General features: G+C 43.1%; 2 protein-coding genes across 4 annotated transcripts in view; one reads left to right on the forward strand and one right to left on the reverse strand.

Annotated features, from left to right (window-relative positions):
• Positions 1-182: 182 nt before the first annotated feature.
• GLRX2 (glutaredoxin 2) lies at positions 183-3,857 on the reverse strand. Of its 3 annotated transcripts, none has more exons than XM_059478009.1 (4): positions 3,799-3,857; positions 2,084-2,153; positions 1,192-1,368; positions 183-665 (listed from the first exon to the last, which is right to left on the reverse strand). In XM_059478009.1, exons 2-4 carry the CDS (start codon positions 2,144-2,146, stop codon positions 546-548), a joined length of 360 nt encoding a protein of 119 aa, XP_059333992.1. In that variant the 5' UTR covers positions 2,147-2,153; positions 3,799-3,857; the 3' UTR covers positions 183-545. The 3 variants fall into 3 exon arrangements, with proteins under 3 accessions (XP_059333992.1, XP_059333990.1, XP_059333991.1); XM_059478007.1 differs by lacking the exon at positions 3,799-3,857 and adding an exon at positions 3,157-3,206; XM_059478008.1 differs by lacking the exon at positions 3,799-3,857 and adding an exon at positions 2,961-3,057.
• Positions 3,858-8,289: 4,432 nt separating this feature from the next.
• CDC73 (cell division cycle 73) overlaps positions 8,290-27,275 on the forward strand; it is a 101,560-nt gene continuing 82,574 nt past the window's right edge. Inside the window, exons 1-7 of the mRNA XM_059478524.1 lie at positions 8,290-8,444; positions 13,735-13,840; positions 14,845-14,914; positions 15,902-15,964; positions 16,052-16,104; positions 16,496-16,584; positions 17,914-18,130. Of these exons, the coding sequence (XP_059334507.1) occupies positions 8,314-8,444; positions 13,735-13,840; positions 14,845-14,914; positions 15,902-15,964; positions 16,052-16,104; positions 16,496-16,584; positions 17,914-18,130 (729 nt within the window). The 5' untranslated portion in view covers positions 8,290-8,313. The remainder of the gene's footprint in view (positions 8,445-13,734; positions 13,841-14,844; positions 14,915-15,901; positions 15,965-16,051; positions 16,105-16,495; positions 16,585-17,913; positions 18,131-27,275) is intronic.

Below are 27,275 nucleotides of genomic sequence, written 5' to 3' on the forward strand. Positions count from 1 at the left end.
CTCTAAAGCCGCCAGAGTCTTTATTCCCTTTTCTGTTCCATTGGACACATGATTTGGGAGCTGGGTGATCAGGCACTGGTGTACAGGAGAGGCAGACATGCACACACCAGTATCACTGCAAACTGGGTTTGCTTTACACTTCAGTTTGACACAGAATAATTATATTTAAAGAAACCATTAAATAAAATTGACAATTTATTGAGACAAAGCTAGAAAGCAAACTAATGTGCAGCAAAACCCACAGGATTCTTTTTGCAGAGCCTGGGCTTCCCTGGAGCAGGATGTAATCACCACGAAGTGACATCACTGTCTCACTAAGAGCCCCAAGAGTTACAGAATGTTTGCTAATGACCATTGGGCTTGTGGGAAAGCTGAGGCAAGGACACCAAGTAATTCACCAAAGCCATAAAGTCTGTCAAGAGTGATCTGTAATTCAGAAAGCCATGGTTTGAGGTTGTTGAGTGCAGCTCATGCTGTGTCTGTGATCTTCTGATTTCATCTGAAACTCTGTTCATACAAAGGAAGACGAAGCTAGAGGTGGTTGCTCAGCAAGGTTGCCTTGATTGACACTGATTAATTAAAGGCAGCAGTTTGCCTTCCTCATGAAGTCTTTGAGCATCTGTTGCCCCTCCAACACAAGTCCCATTGATAAACACTCTTGGGACCTATCAAGAAAACAAAAGTTGCATTAGTTACCACTTGGGAAAAAGGTAAACATTCAAGCAAGGCCATGTGGACTCCAGTACACACAATCACTGTGTTCTTCTAGATGTGTGTATAATATTAGTGTACAACCCATACTTGTCCATAATATTTACAGAGATGGGAAACTTCATGTGCCCCTCAAAAGTGGGGTGAAGATACTGAGTGGGTGATTGTAATAAGTTTCAATCATTGAGTCAAGTGAGACTATGTAAAATAAAATAAAGTTGTTAAACACAATGGTTTAAATATACAAATGAAAAATGGCTTTGATACTTCAATTATTTCAGTGTCAGTAGGGCAAAGATCAGGTGTGAGGGATAGCCAGAGGGGTTCTACAAGAAGAGACCTCCTGCAGCATTTAATTTAGGAGCTTGTATCCCACATTTACCTGTCTCAAAACAAGAACTTAAGAACGCTATGGATAGAACCTAAGAGGGATGTGTGTAGCCCAAGCTGTTACTATTAAGTATAAGAGAATATACTCACTGTTCTGCCACCAGTCATCTGTTCCAGAATGTCTTGGAACTGCTTTCCATTTCTATTTAGGTCCAGTTCCACAGCTGTGTAACTCACATTCAGACGCTTAAAGAGGTTTTTTGTCATACTGCAGTATGAACATGTTGTTTTAGAGAAAATCACCACACAGTTGCGTGAAATAATGTCCTGTGTGCTCAAAAGAAAGTTAAAACTCAGTGACCTTCAAGCCAATGCACTTAGAATGCTATTGAACACTCCTGAAAGTAGTACACTGGTTAAAAAGCTGCTATTAGAGTAGCAAACACAGGAAAATCTCTGCTGGCACCTCTGAAAGCAGGTTTGACAAGCATGTGGCTCCAAACCAGCACAGGGATGGTGGAGTGTGTGGTACAACTCTGCTCTGCAGTCTGCCCAGCTCCCTGCATCTCCCTACATTGTTTAGGACAGTTTTCTCTGTCCGTAAGGCACTTGGGATGTGCCAGTGGCAAGCACAGTGACCAAAAGCAGTGGCTGGAAGATACACCCTTATCGCTTTACTGTAAATTCAAGGGGATTTCAGGCTATCATTAACTATCAGTAAATTTATAAGACCCACAACTTCTAAAATATTTAACTTTACTTTATATCAGTAATTTTCAAGGTTCTATCCCTGATGCTGATGGCAACACTGAATTTGAGTAGAGGTCTAAAAAAATGCATAAAATGGGTGCAGCCTAGGAAGATCAGGTTCCAGGGCTGTGGATAAACAAAACTGCCAGCATGGCTTGATAACCATGATGAACATAGGAACAGGTTCAACAGGCAGAACTATTTACAGTATTTCTTTGTGTAAACAAGAAAAGGTTTGAAGTAATTTTTAATAAATGCTGAAAATCAGTAAAAGCAACATAAAAAATGCTACCTGTATTTGATTCACGGTAGCACCACACGACAATCCTACACAAGCCGTCTGTCTGTTCCCCATTCTATAGCTAAAAAGAAACGACAGTCAGATCTTCGAGCTTTCAAAGGATGGCCACATTGCCCTGTTTCGTTTCGGTATTTCACTGACTGCGCCATGGTGGTTCCCTTGAGCTGCAGCATGTGCAGCCAGCCCACTTCTCGTGTGCCCGCAGGGCCGGGGAGCAGCGGGATGGCTGCGGCAGGAACAGCCCGGCCCCGGGGCCGTTACACGGGAACCGCTCCGCGCCGCCGGCCACAGCCACACGCACACGGGTGGCATCCGCGGCACCGCGGGCCGGGCACCCCGCACCCGCCCCGCGCCCAAGCCCGGCCCTCATCCTCATCCTCATCCTCATCCTCATCCTCATCCCGAGCCCGGCCCTCATCCTCATCCCGAGCCGGCCCTCATCCTCATCCTCATCCCGAGCCCGGCCCTCATCCTCATCCTCATCCCGAGCCCGGCCCTCATCCTCATCCTCATCCCGAGCCGGCCCTCATCCTCATCCTCATCCCGAGCCCGGCCCTCATCCTCATCCTGATCTCGGTCCGCATCCTCATCCTCATCCCGGTCCTCATTCTCATCCCGAGCCCGGCCCTCATCCTTATCCTGACCCCTATCCTCATCCTCATCCTGATCCCTGTCCCTCTCCCAGTCCCGATCCCGGACCCGGTCCTTGTTCTGACCCCGATTCCCGTCCCTGTCCCGGTTCCCGTCCCTGTCTCAACCCTAATCCAAGTCGTGGTCTCGGTCCCGATCCCTGTCCTTGTCCCCGTCCCGGTCCCTGTCCCGACGCTAATCCTACTCGCGGTCCTGGTCCCGGTCCCTGGCCCGATACCGATCCCAGTCCAGGTCCCGGTCCCGATCCTTATCCCTGTCGCACTCCCAGTGTCGATCCCAGTCCTCGCTCCAGACCGTGTCCTTGTCCCGATCCCAGTTCCGGTCCCGATCCCTATCTCTATCCGTGCCCCGGTCCCTATCCCATTCCCATTCCCATTCCCGGTGCCGGTCCGGTGCCCCCGGCCCGCACTCACCGCCCACCCCAGGCCGCGGCCACGCGGCGCAGCGCCCCCTGCAGGGCCATGGCTCGCGCAGGAAGGGGCGGCGCTCCCTCAGCCCGCCCCGCGCCGCGCCCGCAGGGCCCCGCGCCTCCTCCGGGGCTGCCCGCCGCAATGCCGGGGCTCCGGGAGCGCCGGCCACACCGGGACAGCGCGGGAACAGCACGGGGAACAGGGACAGCATAGAGACAACACAGGGACAGGGACAACACCGGGACTGCACAGGGACAGGCACTGCATAGAGACAGCACAGGGACAGGGACAGCACGGGGACAGGGACAGCTGGGCCAGCACAGTGCAGCACAGTCAGAAGGCCAGCACAGGGCAGCACGGGATGGGGCAGCTTTCCCGGGATAGGCTCAGCAGAGGCACAGAGAGGGGCTGATTTCCCGAGACAGGGGTCAGCAGAGGCTGATTTCGCGGGATAGGGTCAGCAGAGGCGCAGAGAGGGGCTGATTTCCTGGGATAGGGTCAGCCATAGAGAGGGGCTGATTTTCCGGGATAGGCCCCGGAGCCGCTCCTGCTGTGAGGGAAGTTGGGGAGGTTTGGCCTCCTGCCCCGCTGACTCCCGATGTGGGGGTTCAGCGGTGCCTTTGCTTTGTCCAGTGTAAAACTTACTTTAATGTTCTCCGTGCCCGTTTTTGTTGCCTGCTCTTCCTCACGTTTCTTTCCTGCCCTGCAGTTCTTCGGTCAGAAACCGACCTGTGGAACAGGAGCGTTGGGAATGGAGTGAATAATGGGCGGGGGATGAAGAGCAGCTCCTACTACCTGGGAAGGTGTGTTACTGGAGTTGGCTAATCGTGTAATGTGTGGAATGTTTTTAGTGGCTCCTGGGAAAAAAAAAATAGGGGAGGTTTTACTTTATGTGGAGGTGTTGGATTTTTATTTCCTTTGCCCAGTAAAAGCTGTTCAACAATATTCTGTGATTTCACCCCCACATACATTGCTGTGGAGCCTGGTCAAATGAATGTCCTTGGCAGAGCACTCCTGTGGAATATCCTCTGAGCATCGCCTCTGGGGTCTGCACAACAGAGAAACTTTTCTACCCCCTCTTAGCTGAGAGAGTAAATTGTGCTCTGGATCACTGTTCAGTGCTCAGCCCTATGCGTTAAAAAATACTGCAAGGAAATGCACACTTGTACTGATTTGGTTTTGGTCACATGTATCTGTGAAAAAGGGTATGTGTGTTCATGCATGATGTATCTTTCTATTATCTTCCTGGTTGTTGATTAATCTTAAATGAACTTACCTATGATGAAAAATCATCTAATGTTTTGCAACTTAATTTTGCTTTCCTACAAAACACCAGTATAACCTGTTAAAGTAGTGAGAAAATGCAATTGAAACATTGTACCCATGTCATATGATCTCATTTTACTAAATGATAATTTGCTTGCTCATTTCAGATAATGATTTTGTAGCCTAATCTTCTGTGATAAAACTGATAAACTCTCAGGTATCTAATGCCACATGAAAATAGTTTCATATCAAATCCTGATTCAAATATATAAATAGTGCCCAAAAGATATAAATTGTCCCCAAAGCAAACTGTGGGAACTATTTTGTAAAGTCCCAGTTAAAACTTGTAATGAAAGTGTCACGTTAAGAGTAAACCCAGTATATTTTTGCATTAAATTTGGCAGAAAACCACCCCCTGGCATTCTAGCTGCTCCTCAGATATCAGAAGGGCTGGGATAGCTGGGTTTAGCTTCGGAGCCGTGGCTAGTTTGGCACAGACATGCAGAGCTGGTGTGGCACTGGAAAGAGATGACTTTTGGAGTTCCTCCCAGCCCAGCCCATGGTTCTGTGCTGGTGGTGAGTGCCCTGTGTGCAGGTGTGTGTGTGAGCCCAGGAAATATGAACCATGCAGCCACAAGCACACTCAGGTGGGAGATGCCTGTGCAGCTGTGGAGGGATAGAATGTAAGAGAATAGTGTAGAAGGCAATCTCACCCCTGAGGGGTTGCAGCTGCACGAATCACCACAGATCAGGAACAGGCCTGCCCTTAACAGGCCACAGCTGTGTCCAATAAGGATGAGTGCTGTAAAAGAGTGGGCTAGCTGCTGGAGAGGGGAGCTGGGGTTTGTTGGCTGTTGCTGAGAAGAAGGAGTCAATGCTGTGAGAAGCTGCCTGTGAAAAATCACCAGGAAGGTATGGAACTTTTGCAATAAGATGACAGCATGTAGCAGTTAGAGTGTGATCACAGACACAGGCTGGCCTTCCCAATTTCCTGAGCAAGCACCTGGTATATTTGAGGGCTGGAGTCTTACCCAGGAGGTGTCCCTGTGGGGAGGAGGTAGGCAGAGCCCTCTGACAGTGCCAGGAATCAGAGGTGGAGTCTCCTCTGACCTCCCTCACCACTACAGCCGTATTTATATTGTTTCCAGTGAGTGACAGGGGAAGGTGAAGCTGTGGCTGACACAATTTCCTCTTTAAGTGGAGTTTGATTTTAGTCATGTGGGGGGTACTGACACAAAGCTGGGTCATTCCTTTGGCTTAGCTACCTGCATTGTTCCTGCCAGAGCATGACCACAGCACCTCTGTGCTGCTCCATCCTTGGTTTCACACCTGCATTGATTTCAGCAGGGCGAGACCAACTCGCTCCCTGCTGCTCCCTGCTTTGTTCCCTCCTCCCAGAGCAGCACACCCAGCTCCCACAGGGATCCTGCTCCTAGGGATGCAGACAGCTTGTCTTTGCTGAACTACTGCCAGTGCACACTCTCCTCCTTGCTCTGCTTTCTTTTTCTTTTCTTTTTTCTTCACTGTTCTTCCCAGGGAAGGCAGCCTTAAGTGAAAAAGGAAACCAGAGCTACAGTGTTTTCTGGAAACCTGAAAATAAATATCTGTGCAGCTGACTGTGTGCCCCATTCCCTGCTCCCTGAGCAGCAGAATGGAGGAGGATTGAAATGAGGGGCTTTTTGGTGTCATTGTAACACAGTGACTGTGTGTCTCACTGAAAAGAGGTGTTCCTTGTGAAGCAGCAGATGTACAGGATGTGTTTCTGAAGAGGTAGCACTGGTTTAGGGGATACTGGGGCTTTTGGATGAGGCATGGAAATGGGACTTGGCCTGCTGGAAGCATTTCAAGTCCTGATCCAATTTTCATAAGCTGTAGCTCTAGTTATAATTCCAAATCCATTTCAGGAAATGATATTGGTTATTCATTATGCCTTTGTCTTCTAAACACATAAATATTACTCTATACCCATATAAATATTGGCAGTGATTGGTTTTAATACCATATCTGAAATGTTTTAAATACACTTGTGGTGCTCTGCATGTTGTTGTTCTGACACAAATGGGGATATCACTAACATATTGAAACAGGGAATTCTATAGGCTATTGGCTTTAAGTCTGTTTTGTCAGCCTCAGCACATGTTATTTACAAGAAGGAAAATGACCCAATTCTGCCTTTTGCAAATTTAAGATGGTATCATGTTTTCTGACAGTGTTGGAGAGTGTTAAGAAAATTCTGAGCATCAAAGGTTAGAATAAGTCATAATGAGAGCTTGTTTTGGGGTCTTAATTCTGCAATCAGTATTCCCCCGGGGGTACCAGTTTGTTGGGCTCTGCTGGGAATGCTGTGCTCCCAGTTTTTGTGTGTTTGAGCAGGAAAAATTAACCTGGAACATGAACAGAGAATGTGCCAGCTGCACCTGTGCAGTTGCTCAGGTGAGCAAACTGAGCTCTGAGATCCCAAATTCTGCAGGGTAACGTGGGATGTGCTCCATGGCATTACTATTTGTCCTTCTTCACTAATGACTTTTTTTTGCTATGGTTTTTTGATGGCTTATTTGTATCAGATTGTTTGTGATTGATAAAGCAGAGACTTTTCTGGGTCTCTCTCTCTTTCTTTTTTTTTTTTTTTTTTTTTTTTTTTTAACCCAGCTTTCTATCCAGGACACAGAGGATTTTCTCTCCAGCCTGCAGAGTGAGATGCACGCACAGTGTCTGAGAGAATCAGAGTCACAGAGTACCCTGGGTTGGAAGGGACCCACAAGGATCATCAAGCTGCACTCCTGTTCCTGCACAGGACACCCCAATAATCCCACCATGGATTGTGTCTGAAAACATTGCCCAAAAGCTTCTGGAACTCTGGCAGGATTGGGACCATTACCTGCCCTGGGAGAACCTGACCACTGTGAGGAACCTTTCCCTAAAGTCCAGCATAAACTTCACTGATCCTGCTCTTCCTGCTGCTCCCTCTGCTCCTTTGACACCGTTTTCTTGAGGTATCACCCTAAACACCCCCAAACCTCTCTCAGAGCCCTTTAAAAACTCTTTGGTGTCACTAAAGCCCCTCTGAGTACACCATAAACCATCCCAGCACCCCTAACACCCCTCAAACCTCCTCAGCACTCCCAAATCCATTTTAGCTCTCAGACTCCTCCCAGCACACCCTCAAGCCCCATTAGCACCCCAAATCCCTTTGAGCACCCTCTAAAACCTCTTTAGCCCCACTAAAACTCCTCCCAATGTACTACATGCTATCCTAGCATCCCAAACCCCCCTCAAACCTCAACACCCCCGAAACCCTTTTTAGTTTTGCTTTAGCATCCACGAATGCTTCCCAGCACCCTGAAAAACCCCATTAGAGCCCGCAAATCCATGCCAGCACCCTAAAACTCCGTTAGCACCACCCACCCCTTCCAGCACCCTCTAAAACCTCTTCTCCAAACCAAAACTCCTCGTTTCCCCCGCCCAAACCATCCCAGCGCGCCCGCGGAGCGCGGCTCAGCCCCGCGCCGTGACTCGGCGGGCACGCGGGAGCATCAAAGCTCCAGAGAAGGGAAGCACGCCGATAAACTCGGGCAGTGATTGTGTGTAAAGCTTTATTTCCACATAAAACATGAGAAAGCTCAGTGCGCTCAGGACGGAGCAAGCCGCACCCACAGCCCCGCCCCGTCGGTGCCGCCGTGAGGGACAAGGGGGCGTGGCCTCCGCCCCGCCAGGCCCGCCCCCTCTCGGGCGGGGGCGGGCCCACGTCGCTCCCATGGCAACGCGTCCGGCGTCGCCCCTAGTAGGCGGCGCGGCGGCGGCGTCGGTTCAGGCATTCGCGGCGGGCAGCCCGGGGCGCGCCGGCGGGGTCCTGCGGCGGGCGGCGGCGGCCGGAGCGGTGGCGGCCGGGCGAAGATGGCGGACGTGCTGAGCGTGCTGCGGCAGTACAACACGCAGAAGAAGGAGATCGTGGTCAAGGGCGACGAGGTGATCTTCGGAGAGTTCTCCTGGCCCAAGAACGTCAAGACCAACTATGTCATCTGGGGGTAAGCGACTCGGCCGGGGCGGGGGGAGAAGTTGCCCCGAAGTTGCGCCGGGGCAGCGGGGACGGGGCTGCCGCCGTCCTTGGCGCTCCGCGGGCGGCGGGGCGGACGGGTCGGGCGGGCCGGTGCCGCTCCCCGCAGGGCCTCGGGGCCCCAGCGCCCTGCCCGGCTGTCCCGTGGGCGATCCCCGTGCCCTGGCAGCCCGGCGGGCAGACAGCGCTCGCCGCTCCCTTCGGGAACGTTCCCGGCTCCTGCTCTGGGCCGGCGGAGCCGGGCCCGGGCCGTTCCTCGGCTCCCGGCGCTCCTGCCCGTGCCGCGTCCTGCAGACTCATGCGATGAGACGGCAGCAGGCAGCGGCTGCTCCCAAGTTTTTCGGTGCTCGGTGAAATAGACGCGCTGTGTTGTTGCTCGGACAACGCTCTCGGGCGCACGGTGGGGTTATTGGGGCGCTTGGCGCGGGCCCGGGAGCTGCAGTCGGTGCTCCCGATGGGTCCCTTCCCGCTCAGCACGGGCTGTGGTTCTGTCCTGCGCTGTCGGGGCTGCTCCTTTGCCAAAGCACCGGGAGCAGGGCAGCGAGGCCCGGAGCGACTCCCTCTGAGCTGTACAGGTGCTCTGCCCCCACCTGAGGCCTCTTCCTGGGCAAGACCCGGTGCAGGCTGTTCCCTGGTTGGTCTTATCGTAATAAACAAGTAGAGAGAGAGTTTACGTGGCTAAAATGATTGTAGCAGATAAAATGCCTGGTTTTAGAAAGCCTCTAGAAAATGAGGGGTTTTACCTGTTGAATTTTCCTAGTATAGCGTGGATTGTTTACATTGCAAGGGAGTTTTTTGTTTGCCTTTCCTCAGAATTTGGCAGCTACTGCTTCTTGGTGTCCTAACTAGAAGAGTTTCAATGAATCCTTTTCAAACTTAACAGGGAAAAATGCTTCTTGTTAAAGCTCAGGTACTATTCAAAGAACCTTTGTTGAAAAGCAGAAATGCCTGCAGATTTCTCACAAAATCCCAAACTTGCAGTGAAGTCTGACCAGGAATTATTATTTTTTCCCCTCAGAATTATGATATGACTATTACTGGCTGTAGATTGAGAGAGAGAAAGGAATTAAGCCTACTTGCTTATCTTCAGTTGTAGGTGGACTTTTCATTGCTGATTTTACTTTGTACCTTATATATTACTAGAAACCTGCATTTTCATTACCTGCTTTAAGCTTTCAAAAACTACTTTTGGAGTTATTTGTGCTTCCTGCTGAGTGGGGGATACTGGTACGTAGACTGAAGAGGAAGAAAAATATTTGGATAAGCAGTTAGAAGTCTTGGCTGCATTTCTGCTGGGCAGTGTGTAGACAGGTGTGGTGATTTCCTTGCTACAAGTTACTTTTCCCAAGTGGTAACAAGCAGTGGTTAAGTAGACAAACAAGTCGCATTGCCCTTCTGCAGGGAGCAAGAAACAGGAGAGCTTGGATTAGACCCAGAAATTGTTACCAAAACCCTACAAGCAGCTGGAGAGCAAACTTTTTGCTAGGTACAGCCAGGCAGGTTTATCTTCCTGGTGAAGAAGGATGTGTGGGTGAACAGAGCAGCAGCTCCTGCCAGAGCTGTGAGTGCTCACCTGGGGAACACTGTGGTGGAATTTGAGGAGTTTTGTTCTTTAAATCTTGGTTTAGACCAGCGGCTTCTGAGCTTTTGATAGCATCAGGCTGCTCTCAGTTGACAGCATTTCTTGTCAACCTCTGTGGCATTTTGCATGTCTCAGCTTTGAATTGAAGACACTCTAAAAATGAGACCAGTTCTGCAAGCTGTGCTCAGTAGCTTGAACACCACACTTCAAGAGCTGCTAATTTAGGTAATTGCTACACTCAGGAGGGACATTCTCAAAAACTTTCAAGATTCAAACCCTTTTATATTCAGGTCACTTGACAGGACCCAAATTATGCTTGCACTGAGCAGGTGTTGGTGGCTTAATCTTTCACAGAGCAAACCTCAAGTTCTGTTTTAGGTGTCCCCAGCTGTAATTGCATCTCCAGCCTGAGGAGAGTAATGCCAGGCTGAAGAGCAGCAGTGGCATTTGTCCCTGCTAGAATTAGCAGTAGTCCCAGGAGACATTTAGCTGTGGCTCCTCGGGCAGCTTAGCTGGCAGGAGTCAGCAGTGCTGCCCTGCATTGCCTTCTCTCTCTCTGGCACAAGTGTCACCCAAACACGGAACTGGGCTGAGGAATCAAGCCAAGGTAAAGGTAACCTGGAGGGGGGGAAAGCAACTTGAATCCAGTTTAGTTTCCAGATAATAATTATAGAGGTGCTCCTGCTGGCACATGAAAAAGGCTAGGTGGTCTGAGATGAAGTGGTTTGTGTGTTTTGACCTATGGGCCCTGAAGAGTGATGCATGAATTGCTTTCAAAACCAAAGGAAGGAATCAATCTACCAGAGAAATTTATTGCTTTCTTTGCCTAGTCAAGGGCTTGGATATGCAGCTGAGTTTGCAAACAGTGAGCAGCTGGCCCTGGGTATTGTCTGTTGTGTGATACTCAGTGTGCTTTGTCTTGTGGTTTTAAAGATTTCTACTTGGTTTTGTGGATGAGACACAGGTTCTTGGTACCTCTGTAAACTTCAGGCTTTGAAACAGGAAAAAGGAAATAAAGCTGTTAGAAATGAATCAATTCCTGGTGCCCACAGGTGGGAGGTGAATGGATGAGAAAGAAGTCAGTTCCTGGTGTTGAAAATTACCAGGTGAAACTTACTCTCTTATTATATAAACTCTCTTATTATATAAACATTTTCTCGTTTTTTAGCTGGAGTTTATTTTGTAAGAGATGAAATTGTTCCTTACATTTTTACTTAATGATTGTTAATGAATTTGTTGAGGTCTGCCTCCTAAGATTTTTCTTTTCTAATTGTAATTGGTACCATAACTGAATGTGGGAAATAAAAGAATTAATTTCTATTTCTACTTGGGATGTTTGTAAATTGAATGAGGCAAGCTACCCTCAGATCTGCCTGTTTTTAGTTCTCTGATTATTCAGCAGGATCACACGCTGATGTTGAAATGTCAGTTTAGGCTTAGATTTTTTCCTTGTGTGCAACTGCTTGTCCATCTGATGATTTCCTATTAATGTGCAATTTCTTGTTCTCCTAATAAAACATCCTCTTAGAGCCATAATGAGCATGGGCAATTCTTGTGTGTGTGGCCGAAGTGATGAAGTACCAGCTGTGCCCTGCTGAGCTTTGGCAATGCCTGTGCCTTTGTAGCACTATTGTTTCAATTAATACATAATGGTTCGGTGTGTGTTTGTTTTTGTATTTTGCCATTTCTTGCTAAATATTGTAAAGGTTGAGTAGATGACCAGCTGGACTTCTGTCATGCTTAGTGCATATGGCACACTTCAAAGAAATAATGAGTGATTCTGGACTAAGACAGTCTGAAGTGTTTGTTTAAAATGAAGTGACAGCTGCATCATGTGACATCATGGCTTTGCTTTGGAGCCAAGCCTGTGTAGAGGAAGCTTTTGGTTCTGCTAGTGGTTCCAGTGTGTTTAGATACCACCATATCAAAGATCCTTACTGCTTTGCTGCTTGTTCAAACAGTTCCTTGCTGAGGAATCCAGTTCTGGTGGCTGCCTGTAGTTGTGAAGCCAAGTTTTGGCTTCTTAGCAGTTGAAAGAAAAATCCTGTGTGTCTGCTCCCGTTCCTCTGCAGAACAGGCACCCTCCACCTCAAGCACACCAGGTTTTTGGAAGGAAGGGACAGTGGTAAGAGAGACCCTTTATTCTACAGTTCTGGTATCCTGAATCCCTTTTCTCTGGATGTTATTCTTACATTGGTTTTCTCAGGCATCATTGTGAAGGTGAGGTTTTGAACTTTAGTGCTGATAATAAGTTCTGAACAGGTTGTTGGGCACTCTTAGCTAATTTCAGAAAAGTAATGACAAGCAAAGCAGTAGGTGGCATTAAATCCACAGTACTGAGAAAACAGGCTTTCACTTCTGTTGGTTTAGTAGATTTTTGTGTGGCTCTTCCAGGCTCCATAAAGTTGTGACTGAGTATTTATTTCCTCTCCCTTCCCCCAGTGAGGCTGGCACTTCTGTGCTGTGTGTTTTGGTGCTGATGATGAGCCATGAGTAAAGCCACTGTACTTACAGGGAAAACTCTTTTAATGAAAGGGCTTCTTCCTGAAATTTCTTGTTTGTTGAAAATTCTCTGCCAGTCTTAAATTTATAGCTTTGGGCTGGTTTTGTGGTGGCTTCTCTTGCTCCGGCTTTAAGGTGAGCCAGCTGGTCAGGGACAGGGACTGGGCAGTGTGGAGGAGCCCTGTCCTGCCTGGAGCTGGGCTTGGACATGTCCCACAGTGGGGCTGGGCAGTGGAATTGCTGCCCTTGCTGCTTTCCTGGCTGCCAGGCTGTTTCTCAGAGCACTGGCAGTGTTTAGGAAATGGGGGTTTTGAAACATGGACAGGCATTGCTTCCCTAAAAAATCTTGTAGTAACAGCATAATGGGTGAGAGGGGGGAATTCTGTTCAATGTACTTGGAGCCAAGCTGAGCCAAGCATTTATTTGGCCTTGTTTGGTGTGGTTTGTTTGGGTTTTGTTTTTTTTTTTTTTGTGAATAGTTGCACAGAGCAAGTTCCCTTTTAGCCTTAAGAGCTGTATCTTTGAAACAAGCTGTTTGAAAGCTCAGATTGAACTTGATGCTGTTGTGTTGCTCTGATGTGGTCTGACTTCAGTATGGGATTTTGTATCCTTCAGCATTTTGCTGATTTTCTTGTGCAGTTAGTTTGCAGTCACTCCCTATTTTAATCTTTGGGCACTGTTTTGAACCCTTTGCTCCCTAGACTTTGTGGGATTTATATGTCCCAAGTTCACACTGTGCTTTCTCCAGTGCTGAGCATTCTGGCCTGTTGTACCTGAAGATGATGTAATGCTTTATTTCATTTGCAGCTCAGTTCTGTTTGTCTGGCTGTCTCACATATGATGATTTGATAATCAGAATAAATAGTGTGAATGAGAGGGAATGTGTACTTACATTTCCCAAGTCTTGTTTATTTATTTTACAGCACACCCAACTCTTATTTTGGGAAGGGTTTTTTTTTAATAATTCATTCATTGAAGAGGCAGCAAGAACTCATCTCCCTTACCTGAAATCTTTAGCACAATTGAGAGCTCACTAGTTTGGCAATAGCCTGATAATAATGTTTACTGCTTGCTTTTTAAACTGTCACCTGGAAAGAAAAGAGACCTTTTCTACAAAAGGATGTGCTTGAGACAGAGATGGAGAAATTAAATGCTACAACCTTTTCTTGTGTTACAGGACAGGGAAAGAGGGCCAGCCCAGGGAATACTACACTTTGGATTCTATCTTGTTCCTGCTCAATAATGTGCACCTTTCCCATCCTGTGTACGTCCGTCGTGCTGCAGTAAGTAAACCATACAAAATGTGATTTTTGTCTTGTGATGATGAATATGTGTGTAGTTATTTTCAGGCAATGATAAATGCACTTGTGTGTATCAGTTTGGCTGGGGAAAGTGAGAATGAGATGCAGCAGAGTGTGTGTGTGTTTAAAAACAATCACCTCTGCACAAGGATCACTTGACAAGTCCTGTCAGGGTATGGAGTATTTTTCTTGACAATTCAATTCCTAACAGATTATCCCTTCAAACCACCAAATTATGTTTACAGCAAGAGTTTGTTAACCAATTATTAACAGTAATAATAATTACTGTCCATGATAGTCTATGGCCATAGTGGTTTCCAGCACTAAACTATTTCGGGAGTACTTTTGTTCATCTGTTGTGTGGAGTGATCCCAATCTAGATGATCCTTTAGTGCCTTAGATGGCAGGGATTTCCAGAATGGGGAAAAGCAGAACTCCAGAACGGAGAAAAGCAGAACAGCTTTGGAGTGGACTTGGAAGTAAGCAATCCAATAAAAAAAAATTGATTAAGCCCTACAAATAAGGATAAAGGAATTTTTTACAAGTCCTTTTAATTTCCATTTGACTGTTCTCTGAGGCCACTCTTCATCTTCCCTTGTGCTTCATTGTTACCTGAGACAGCAGGTGTGGAACAACACAATTGAAATACCTGATTTCTATGTATCAACACAGATTCCTGGCAGGGAAGTGTTTGTGTGTGTGATAAAACACACACTTGTTCTTGATCTTATTTGCAAGTTTGAAGGGAAGGAGGAAAAAGGCTGCCCTCTCTTTCAGTTTTGTAGCAGGCTGTATGTTTAATTCTGTGTAGCTGAACATCCTCTAGGATGTGGTTGCACTTTAAGCTTGGTAGTTAAACTTCCTTGGGTGGCAGGACACATGGTCATGTCTTGGTGTGAGTGAGTAGTTTTTGGTAAAAGTAAAAAATCTTCAGTGAGTTGCTGTGAGGGAAGAACAGTTTAATGTCACATCTGCTGTCTTTTCAGACTGAAAACATTCCTGTGGTAAGAAGACCTGATAGGAAAGACTTGCTTGCATACCTAAATGGGGAAACATGTGAGTGATGTGTTCTTTTGATTTGGACACACAGTGCTCTTTACTGCTTCATTTTCTTGGCACAAGTGAGGGCTAGGAGGGGAAGATGGGGTGACAAATAGGCAGTTTGCTTCTTAACTGAATGTGCTAAACTTCTCAAACAAAGTTATTATTTCTTGCATTTTAATTGTTCTTAAATTAACTGTTTTGCTTGGATAGGAGCTGCATTCCTACATGCATGTTTAGAGGTGAACATTATTATTACTATTAACCTACTCTGGTTAATAATTCTGTGTTAGAATGCTTAGCATGTATTCTTTTTCCTTTCTTAGACTATGGGAAGCTTTCAGTAGAACATTGATCTTGAATGCAAGAAATGTGTGGGATGACATCTTCAGTGTAATAAAATATATGGAATTACTGCTTTGTCAGTCTGGAAGATTTGCCTAGCATTTCATCATCTTAAATTTTTTGTTAACAATAATCAGAGGTTTCTCTGAGAAAAACAGAAATATCACCTTTGTAAGATCCTCTGCTTCGTAGGTGGTCTTTAAATTTTAAATATCCTGGAGTATATTATTTCTGTAATGATGAGTAAAATCACTTTATATTTTGAAGGGATCACCAGGTTGTCTTTAAAAAAAAAAAAAACAAAACTAGACAAACCAGTAGATCTTGATTTTTGAGTCTTAATTCTCATTGTGACTGTTTTCTTTTATGAGTGGTATATAGAGATCATAGGATCACTGATTAATTTATGTTGGAATGGACCAGAAGAGGTCACCTGGTCCGATGCACTTTTCAAAGAAGGGCCAAATGAACCTCAGCAACATAATTTAACTTTACCTTGTCAGGTTCTGATTAGTTCCACTAGTCCCAGTCTTTTACCACCTTTGCTACCTAATATGTAGAGCTTCCATTGTTGCACTTTGTCTGTTGTCCTTCTTTTATATCCAAATATTATTGCAAATATTTTCTTTTTAAACTGAATGTTCTGTTTGAATGCAGCAACCTCATCAAGCATAGACAGAAGTGCTCCACTTGAAATTGGCCTTCAACGATCCACTCAAGGTACAGTTTAACTATAAAATAACTTTGAGGTTATTTTATAAAAATCTACTACAATCTTGCATTTTTAATGTCCTCTTTTTCTTCTAGTTAAAAGAGCAGCGGATGAAATATTAGCAGAAGCAAAGAAACCAAGAATAGAGGTAATGACAGTGACTGTCATCAGTATAAATTGTTGGTGGAGGTAAATTAGGGTGTTCATCTGTTTTTGTAGGAATTCCATTGGGTTACCTGTCCTTTGGTGTACAGGTAACATGGGAGTGGGAACTGGAAGGGATTAGAACTCCATGGCAATGGGAAATGAAAAGGATTAGAACTTCATGGGAATGGGAACTGGAAGGGGTTAGAAGTTAGATTTGAACAATTGTGATTCCAATAGCTCTGGACTTAATGATAACGTTCAGATCAAAAATAATTGGAAATAAAGAGTGTCTTTGCAAATGTGAAGAAAATACTTGTGAATAGCTTTAATTCTAGCTGTGTTTCTATTTGAAAAGAGAGTGCACAGAACTTAAACAAGACTGTTCCTTGCAGGATGAAGAGTGTGTGCGCCTGGACAAGGAGCGCTTGGCAGCTCGGCTGGAAGGACACAAAGAGGGCATCGTGCAAACAGAGCAGATCAGGTGGGATTACTGTTCCTTATGCCTAAAGCTTAATTACAGGATGGAGAACAATTTTTGCTAAAAGGAGCCACTTTTACTTCTGTCCAGCAGCTCTCAATGGCAATTTTCCTCTTTGATGCTCTCAGTAATGTTCGAGGAGTCAGACCTTGAAACACTTATGACAGTGCAGATTTGAGGCATTTATAAAATCCATAATTATAGCTAAGCACATGAAAAATAGGTACTTTGAGTGATTTCTTCCCATCTCATATAGGTTTACTTAGAAGGAAATGATAGGAAAAAAAACTGTTTGTGGCATAGGTAGAAAGCATAAGAAAAAAATTCAAGTATGTATGATTTTTGTATAAACTAATGATGTGGATGCCACCTTGAGTGTATTACAGCTTTGCAATGCTGCAGTGAGTTGTTTGAATTAGTTTATATTCTCTAGTTACCAGTTCTTTTAATGCTGAATGTAAACATCTACCCCTTTGAAAAAAGTACAAATATTTACAGGTGGTGAGTTTCACCTCTGTGTTTGACCCTGCTGTGAGCCAAGCAGCAGCACAAACAAGTTCCCTTCCCCATGACATAGTTACAAAGGACAATGCTTCACTGCCAGTACTTGCATTAATTTTTTCATGTGTTCTCAAAGGAAAAACAACCCTATATAATAGTAAAATTGGTATGGACAGTTAGTATTGTGCAATTCAGTCTTGAGCTTTTTTTCTTCAGCTCACCTGCAAAACAGTAGAGCTCACTGATAGCCCAGTGCTGTTTACAGTTTAAAACAAACACACAGAGGTGTTGTTCTCTTGGATTCGAGTGAGTTCTCTCAAACCCAGATTAATGTGGACAAGGTTCCCACCATCTGTTTGCTGACCTGCATGGTCTGAGATGGTATCACATCTTCCAAGGGACCAAGTCCACATAACTGCACCTCAGCCAAGGTTTAGAGTAATGCTTTGAAAGCCTCAGAGCAGCCAGGGGTAGGCTGACAAAATTCTAATCCACTAAAAATAACAGGGAACTGAAATTTGGATGTTGTTATAAATGAAGGCGTTAGTCCTGATGCTTTACATTTGGGTTCTTTATTTTTGTTTGGTATAGTTAGGGTTTTTGGATGGTCTTTGTGTTAGTTCTGTGAGTTTTTTGTCACAAATTGGATTCACATGCCCAAAACAGAAATACCAAGCCTATATAATATTTCAGTGTGTATATAAGATGACTGTTTTGTGGTTTATAGCACAGCCTTAAACTTGGGCAGGATGAAGTTACTTATTCAGGTATTCTTTCGGAATAATTGTTTGTGCAATAATTCAGTCTCTGCTGTTACTTTTGCTCATTTAGGTCCTTGTCTGAAGCTATGTCAGTGGAAAAAATTGCCGCTATCAAAGCCAAAATCATGGCAAAGAAAAGATCCACTATCAAAACTGATCTGGATGATGACATAACTGCTCTCAAACAGAGAAGTTTTGTTGATGCTGAAGTGGATGTAACTAGAGATATTGTCAGCAGGGAGAGAGTATGGAGGACAAGAACCACAATCTTACAAAGCACAGGCAAGGTAATGCTCTGAATATGAAGGTGGGTTTTATGATCCCTATGACAAACTGCATTTGCATTTTCTCTATCTAGTTTGTTAATCAGAGATGACAGTGGGATTATGCTCAGTGTTCCATGTAAAGGTGGGCTTGCAGGGCTGTTGGCACAGTGACAAAAGTGTTTGTCCTTATGTTACAGTAAATCTAAATTGTATCTCCAGCTACTTGCTTCAACCATTTAAAAGATACTAAGTAATCACCTAATTCCTCTTAACCAAAGCTGGCTTGGCCCTGCAGTGGGGAGGGCTCCAGGAATGGGTTGGAAACAGACCAAAGTGGGGAGTAATTGACAGAAAGCAAATGCAGGTTCGTTGGAAGCCCAAAGGCTTCTACATTGTAGAAAACACCAAAAAAGTGAGGAGGAGAAATGCTGGAATGAACAAAACCAGAGTGTTGCCATGAAGAGGTTTTTGTCCCTTGATGCTCCTTTGGGCTGCACTTGGTTAGGTGCTATTCTGAACATGCACAGCTGACAGCTTGCTCTCTTTGGTCAGTGAAGCTTTCTTTATTGCAGAGCTACTTGGCACTAAATTTCTTGAGGAAGCAGTAAGTCAATTTCTAAAAGATTTCAAGGGTCTCTTTTCATGAGGTTATTGTCAAACTGCATCCTTTGCCTTTGCTACTTCTTTTAAGTATTGTCACAGGAAAATAACGTTTAGAAATAAATGAACTGTCTTCATTTGTCTTATTTTTAACAGTATTTTACATAACTCTCAACTTCCCAGTATTGTCCCAGGGTAGAATAATTTAATTCATGAATGATGGGGTAATTACTGGGTATGTGGCACATTCCTGTGTGCCACAGAGTGAGTGTTGCTTCTCTGAATCTCAGAGATTTGTAGCAACCTTGCTGCTGAGAGCTGATAAATTGGTAAAAGCTTTGATGTTTTAGTCATTGGGAAGATTTGTACCAAAGGAATCTCTGTAGCTCTTCTTCCTTTTGTGAATCATTCATGGCATTCCTATCTCTACTTTTCTTCTGAGTGAAATTACAAAGATAGTAGGGAAGAGATGAATGTTTTTGTTGTAGTATCCCTGTAGTAACTGTGAGATGAGGTTGCGACTTTAAGCAAAACATGACCCAGGGAGAAAGGCAAGAAACAAGAGGTGAAGTTTGCTCTTGGATGCAGTTACTGTGAGCAGCCTGATGAGTGTATGGGCATAACAGCAAATCTTCTATTTCGGTTTGTGCAGGCTTGCAGGAACATTCTTGGTAGCTTGGACAGCAATCACCGAGTGTTAATGTTTATATTTTCCAACAAGTAGCAGTGAAAGTAAGTAGATAGAGAAACATCATGTGTTGCTGAGGGCTGTGATTTATCCCACAACAGCTCAGCTTTTTCATTTATAGTTTGGTTGGGTGGGTTGTTTGGTTTTTGGGGTTTTTTCCTTTTTCCCCCCTCTATTTCAAGAACCTTTGTAAAGACTTTCTTGAAAGTTGTAAAGAAACTCAGATACGTTGTCTCAGGCAAATAATTTCTTCCCTCCTTCCCTGTTCCTTTTAAAAATTTTGATCAGGGAAGCCTGATACTGCTCTGCCAGTGCTGTTTTGACTCTTCTATATGATACTTGAATTGATGATGTGCCTGATAATTCTTTTTATTGTAAATTTTCGTTATCTGATTGGTGTGGGTTTATCTGCAGCCTCTGGAATCCTCCTAGAGTATTTAAAACCAAAATTGACTTTAACAGTTCATGCCTTTTTAATATCTGAATTCCTTTGGAACTCCTGGGTGAGTGATAACAAACAGTGAGCACTCCTAAATGTAAATTTTGTTGTTTCTTTGCAAAAATTGCTTCAGTCCAAGGCTGCTTCTGAGGCTCTTTTCCACAGAGAAGCACTCCTGTGTGTGTAGGTTTTCTCAGTGTTCTCTGTAAATGAACTAAGATACACAAACAGCTTAAGATGCAAAAAGTACACAAAAGTGAAAGGCCACAGTAGAAAGAAAATTCTTGACCTTTTCAGCTTACTGACAGGTTTCCTTTGCTTTTGATATGTTTGAGGAAAATATTGATTCCTCCAGCAATATGCTCTTCCAAATTCTTCATAGATGTCAAAAATATTAACTGTATTTCTGAAGCATTTACTGTTTCTCCTTTTGGACACACTTTCCAATTCTGAAGTTAGCTTTATAGAACTGTTCCAGGATGTTTAAGTCTCTGGTGATGTAGTGTTCCTTTTTAACATTTAAAAAGGTCTCATGATACTTGCATTCTGTCCTTTTACCTGCTGCTTTTATTGCCAGCATCTTCATTGTCACAAATCTCCCTTTGCTGAAATTACAGTGAACTTACAGATACTTTCCTGGCTATGAGTTTTGTTTTTTGGTTTATAAGAATGTGTAATTTGAGTGCATTGATGCTCCTGTTGTAGAAGGTGCTTCAGCAGCTATGTCATTCCCAGTTTATTTCAGTTTATTTGACCCTTAAGATTTCTGTGATGCATCACACAGGTCCCTTGTCTGTGTGACCTCCCTGCTACCCTCTTTTGATCAGATGTTGCATTGATCCCTGGATGTTTTTTTACTGATTTCTGTGAGGTATCAGACATTTCAGTTCACCTGTCCTCTTTTAATTTTAAGATTTCTACATTTGCATTTATCTGCTTGCTTATTGTTATGTTTTGCTTAAAACTTATTGTTGAGTTCTTATTCCCTAGTTTTCTGTGTCATTATTATGCAGTTCTACCTCTTTTGGAAAGTCAGTGTTGATTTAATTCCTAGTAGATGAATCATCCTGCTCTCTCTGTTTTAAATTTTGTTGGCTTTCCCCAAGTCTGTACTGCAGTCTTCTAAATTTTTATGAATAATGTGGCATTTTTGTGATCACTTTTCAAAGCCAAATTGCATCTGTTTAGTATAAAGATTTTTTCCTTCTCATAGTGACTTAATTTTAGGACTCTTTGACAGTATATATTGTTTAAAGGAATTCAATTTCAGGAAGAGTTTTGATTCCATACATAGACTGTTTACTATCATAAGTGTTTGAAATGTTAAGTTTTGCATCAGTGCTCTGCATAGGTTTCAGCTGTATTCATGTTTTTAGATAAATGGGAGGCTGTTTTGTAAAACAAATCATTGAATACCTAGGAAAAAAAAACCTGTTTATACTGAAATTGATTCTTTCATTTTGCATCCTTCCTCTAGCTTTCTTTCCTAAAAATCCTTTTGTTCTTATGGTCTTCTGTAGCAGGCAACAGCAACCTTTTCTGAAGGAAAAACTCCTCATTTCATCTCTACTGTAAATGTATTTGGCACTTGAATTTTTCCCATGGGAACAAATTTAAGTAGCATTCATAGGTGTATTTGGAGAGTGTGTTTTTTCTGTGACTGCTGGTGTACTTGATTTATATTTCATTATTTATTTTTTATCTCCCAGATTGCTCAGAACCATTTCTTAGATGAGCAGCAAGGTAACTGGGTGGGATCTTAAACTGGATTCTTGGAAATTCACTAATACTGGCCTTGTGGATTTGTAACTTTTGGAAATGAACCAGTGTTCTGGTATGAGCAGCTCTGAGCATTCCAATGGTCTTTAAAAAAAGAAAGAAAAGGATGAAAACTTTCTTTTTGTGGAGTGTGGTGGGTTGATCTTGTTTGGATGAATGACAGGTGCCCACCAAGCTGCTTCCCTCCTCAGCAGGATGGCTGGGAGAAAATAAAATGCAAAAAAAAAACAAACAAGTGTGGGTCAAAATAAAGGCAGTTTATTAAAAACAAAGGATGTGTGGGGAAGCAAAGGAGGACAAAAGATGTGTTCTCTGCTTCCCATCAGCAGCAGGAAATCTCCAGGCACTTCTGGGGAGCAGGGCTTGGGTACCTTGAGCAGTTGCTCCTGAAGACAAATATTGTAACAAGAAATGCTCTCCTCCTTCTTTCTCTTAGCTTTTAGTGCTGAGCAGATGTCTGTGATGGGGAATATGCCTGGAGTCAGCTGTCCTGGCTGTCCTCTCAGATCGTGCCCAGCCCCACAGAGTGGTGAGGAAGGCAGCCTTGGGGCTGGGTCAGCACTGCTCAGCAGCAGCCAGAACACTGGGCTGGCATCAGCGCCTGCCTGCCTGCCAGGGCACAGTGCAGTACTACCGGGGCAGCTGGGACTGAATTAACTCCCCCTCAGCCACACCCAGTTCAGGGGAAAATGCTACAGTTACTGCTAAAACTTTACATTTTGGCCTGCACTCTTCAGTTATCTTTTCTCACAGTTGCAAGTATATTAGAATTATATTTTCTCAAGTGAACTCTAACCCTCTGTACAAGGAAATAACGTAATCCAGCCTGTCAAAGATATGGGAAGTCTTAAAGGTTATAGCACATAACCTTTTTAAATTTCTACAGTTGAGAAGCTGAACAGTGGCTGCACACTCCTGGTGTAGATGCATTGTCCAGGCAGATGCATTTACACATCTGTCAGCAGCTGGTCCAGCTCCTGCTTTGGTACATTTCTCAGCTTTTAGCACATCTGTAAATATTTTCTCCTCCCTAAGCTTTGTGTAAATCTGTTGAAGACTTTGCCAGGCATATATGGCAATGAGTGACCTGTATGGCATCTGAACATTACTGCCTGCCTGGAGACAGTCCAGGGAAAAGCTCTGAACTAGAACCATGTAAGTTGGACAGGAGAAATTGGCATTTGAGGTATACACATTTCTAATGGAGTTAAGTGTGTGCCAAATTTAAGAATGATGGGCATGTGGGCTCTTTCTGCAGGTAACTGTTTATAATGGAAAAACTGTTAAGACTTGATATGGGATCAGAGTTAGGTGGAACTGAGTCTCTAGTTTCGTAACCTTTACATCATGAAATTGTATCTTTCTGTAAATGTGACCTTGTTCCTTTAACTGTATATTACTTACAAGGTCAAGGTTGACATATTGAAGCAATGGTCTGTTTTTTTTTCTTGCTGTTGCTTCAGTGCTGCAGACTGGTGAATTTGATTCTCTTGCAGTCTGGGTAGTTATATTTTCTCTGCTGACTAGATACAAAATATTAAAGAAAATATTCTAAATTACAATTTTTAATATAAAATTGTTCTTTTTTTCTAATAAGGTATGAGCTAAGCCTGAGTAAAATATTTTCCTGCCTTGATCCTTCCATTTATGTATCCTCTGTTCTTATGTGAGAGACTTAGACTGGGCTATCCAGCACATTTTCTTAAGTTATGTGTTGAAAGCATAGAAATCTTGTATAACAAGTAATTTGATAAAATGAGCAACATTGCTTTCTAAGCCTTCATGGTTTTTCAGCTTTTATATCTTTAGTTAGTGCAGCCCTGCTGTAATGTACTAGTTATCTGTACTTTTCTTTGGGAAGATTACCTGATGCCATGTTATTCATGACACAAGATGTTCATAGAGAAGGGAATAGACTCTCATAGCTCTTGACTGTCAAGTTTTATGTATTAAATTTCATAACTTTGATGGTATTTCCCCATTGTGTCACCCCCCAGCTTCTGGGTATTTTTGTGTGCATGGTGAGAGAAGAGCAGAACTGAACAGGATGATTGGAGTTGATAGCTTACCTACCTGGAGGGGTTGGCATTTTCCTGCTCTGTGGCATTTACCTTGGATGTAACCTACAACTGCAAATTTATCTAATACAGCATCTGAATTATTCTAGATTCTTGTTATTTTATGGTCTTCTGTGTTCTTGCACATAAGTATTAAAGAGCAGAACTGGGTTTTTTTCCCACATGTGTAGCTTACCTTTGTGGTGGTCATGATTTTTAGTTTTGTGTTACCACCTGCAAAATATTAGTACTGCAATTAGTACTTGCATATTTTAATTTTAAAATTCATGTATTTTCTTTATAGGTTTTGTCCTTTTCACAGTAACTGCTGTATTTGAAGTAAATGTGAGAAATCATACTTTTGTTCTGACTCTTGATCATTCTTACTAGTGAAGTCACCTGTGAGGAGGTTAATATTGCAGTTGTTATTGAAGTTTCAGTAATTTAATTTAGCTGGAAAACCATTTTGAAGCAAGACTAATAGTATTTCCATCACTTTAGACAACTAAGAGGTCTGAGAGTAAAATGTTGGATATTTTAAGAGTTGTAAAAGCGTCTTTATGTGTGGGCTCTAGGTGGCAGAATTGTCTCACGTTCCTGGAGTTCACAGCAGTGAGACTTGAACAGCAAAGTGCAAAAGTAGAGGTGTGCCAGGCTAAGGGCAACTGGTGTCCTCATCAGTGCTCCAGGTGGAGCAGGAGGTTGGCTTTGGAGGGGCTGTGCACAAATGTCACAGGACAGCTTGAGTGACCAAACTCCAATTTGTGCAGGACCGGCTTCCTTAGTAAAACTAGGCAGATTCTTTTATTGCTGCCAGGCACTACTGCAAGCATTTTGTATGTAGCACTTAAAGGAAAGATTGGGCAGATTTTAAAGATTGTATTTACATTGAGTAATAATAGATCTTGTTTTTTCTTTACGTGCCTTGACTTTGACCAAAAAAGCTGTAGAATAAAGCATTATGTTTCCTGAAGGAATACTTAGGTCAGCTATAAAGTAATTCCTTAAACACTGCTCTAACATAGCTGTTAAAAAATTATGTATTTCCATATGCTGCATTCATAGGAGAAATAAACTAGGACTATGTATCAAGGGGATTAGAATTTTTGAGCTTTTATGCTGTACTGTATTTTCAGGCTGTTAGTGTTGCTGCTGTTTCACACTTCTGAATTAACATTTCAAATTACATGTTTCAGTTGTCTTTCATTTAATATTCTTGCTATAAAAATTTAGTGAAGATAACATAGAACAAGTGAAAATTGCACATTTTACTGAACACATAGTCTACAAGTATACAGGGTGCATAGTCCACAGCTATACAGAGAGTAAATACCACTCACAGCTATGTTTTCAGTTCTGCTTTAGTAATTCACAGTTAACTTAATGAGTGGAACACAAAGAAATGCCTAGATTAACTTTTTGTGAAAGGAGCATCTGATTTTTTTTTCTCTGAACAGTTAGTAACAAGTTCAATTTTTATCAGCCTTTTTTATAGGTTCCCTAATCTGAAGCTTGACAGAGTCATCATGTGCTCTTAGTTGTTTAGCAATATAAATTCCAGTAATGTAATGTGAATTTCTTAAACTGCCATTGTCCTGGAAGCAGGATTACAAACACCTGTTTGTTCAGGTGGTTGATCAGCACTCTCCTGTGTGGTGGTGTGCCTGTTGTGTGCCCCAGCATGGCTTGTCCAGCTCCAAGGTGTGCAGAGAGCAGTTTGAGGGGTACCAGGAGTCCCTGCAGTTGGGAATTATAAGAGCAGGGAGAAGAGAAAATCAATTTCAAACTTGGTGAACAGTTTGCAAATTGGAGATACGTATTCTGAAGGCATAGGAGAGTGATGCCTTAAATGATTTCTTACTTTTTGATTTGAATTTAAGATTTAAATATGTGTTTAATTTTAGATGCGCAAAATATTTCTTTTAAATATACAGTTTATCACTTCATGTTCCTTATGAGCAGTGTTTTAATTTCTGCTGTACTTTTATGAGGCCATCTCAGTGCTGTTTTCATTTTCCTTGTCGTGCCATATATAGGAATTACTGAGGATGTGTGATGGGAATATTGCCTTTCAGCACAGCATCGTGCCTTTCAGTCTGCCGGTGGCTGTGAAGGATTTAGCAGCATGTCTCAGCATATCAAGCAAATGTGTAAAGAAATGTAGTTAGGGCTCAATTCTTCCTTCTCCAGCCCTACTCTAAGTCTGGACAATGTTTACAGCATTCTACAGATCTTGATTTTCCTGGGATGCATGTCCAGGAAATCCTTTCTGTCAGTTCAAGAGTTTTTTTGAAATTATATGTGCTTTTTTCTTAGGCTCATGTTTTTCTGCAGTGAAACACCAGAATGTAAATCTGATTAAAAATTGGTTACAACTTAGCTATAGGAAACTTTTGAAGCACCATAAGCCATATTGTGTAACAGGGTGTATACTTCTAGTTTTACATGTTAGATTTAAGGTTTTTTTTTTGTCAGATGATTGAGGTGAAGTATGCTTTTCTTCAATTTTTCTCCCTCAATAATTGTTTTTAAAGAAGCTGAAACCAATGTTTATCCTTTATGATCACTATTAAAAAAATATTTATTTATTTTTGCTAGCCTGATGAAGCTGCTGTAATGACTAGAAGTCTTTGTTAATGAGAGTTAGGGTTATGGTGGGCTACAGAAATTAAAGACTGCAATTTTTTAGAATAAACTGTGATATATTGTGATGGAAGTATTTTTAATACAAAAGAAATTTAGTTAGTGATGTGACTTCATTAAGCCTTCCTTATGAGAGCAGTCTGATCTGACTGGCCCTGGGATTTCTCCACAAACATTCTGGCATTAAATCACCACTAGTGATAGTAACTTGAGTTGATGTGTGTTAGTCACTGTATTGGCAAGGGATAGAGCATCTGTGCAGAGAAACAAATATTTTGATGTTTGGGTTTTTTATCCTCTTCTGCTCTGTCCCTCAAATCGTAAGTTTTTGGTAGTAAAAGTGTTGCACTTGGTTTAACTAAGTTTAACTAAATCTAGGGCAGAAGCTAATGGATATTCATATTCTGATCTCTGAAGGGATGAACAATGAAAGCTTAGCAGTCTTCAACTCTGCAGGGCTTTACAAATCAGCAGGTACATGCAGTGCTCTTGCTGCTCAATCATTTTTCTGTCACGGTAATATAATCCCATATCCCTGACCAAGCCAGTGACCAGCAAGAAGATGATGTTGGTTTGAGTGCTTGTTAAAACACTGCTGGCTTTCTCCCCTTCCAAACAGTCATTAGTCATGGCCCTGGGGGACTTGCATTTTCATGCTGTGGAAAAAAGCTATCAGCAAGAATACTTCTGATTCCATGCTTATTAGTGGCTTGTTTTCAGCAGATGGGAGAAACAGCCTTGTGGGGTTTTTACCTGAGTTTGGTCCAGGATGTGCAATTTAAGACTTTTAAAGTGCCATGTGTTTAAAGGCCTTGGAAAAGTTCATAATTTGAAATTAGAACTCCCTTTAAGACTATGTTAACTGTAGGTTTTATGAGTAAAATATGGATGTGAATGTTGGTTGCAACTTCCTTGTGACTGGGAGATTTGGGTTCCGCAGGGACAGTCACTCTTAAGACA

Source organism: Ammospiza nelsoni, chromosome 9 (genome assembly GCF_027579445.1).
Source record: "Ammospiza nelsoni isolate bAmmNel1 chromosome 9, bAmmNel1.pri, whole genome shotgun sequence".
Taxonomy (NCBI): Eukaryota; Metazoa; Chordata; class Aves; order Passeriformes; family Passerellidae; genus Ammospiza; species Ammospiza nelsoni.

What these genes read in the sequence shown, in the direction of transcription:
- GLRX2 (XM_059478007.1), bottom strand. Translation starts at nt 3,206, where the DNA reads ATGGCCCTGCAGGGGGCGCTGCGCCGCGTGGCCGCGGCCTGGGGTGGG. An exon ending in GCCGCGGCCTGGGGTGGGCG is followed by an intron (nt 2,154 to 3,156) that starts GTGAGTGCGGGC and finishes GTTTCTTTTTAG; the next exon opens with CTATAGAATGGGGAACAGAC. An exon ending in CTACCGTGAATCAAATACAG is followed by an intron (nt 1,369 to 2,083) that starts GTAGCATTTTTT and finishes TTGAGCACACAG; the next exon opens with GACATTATTTCACGCAACTG.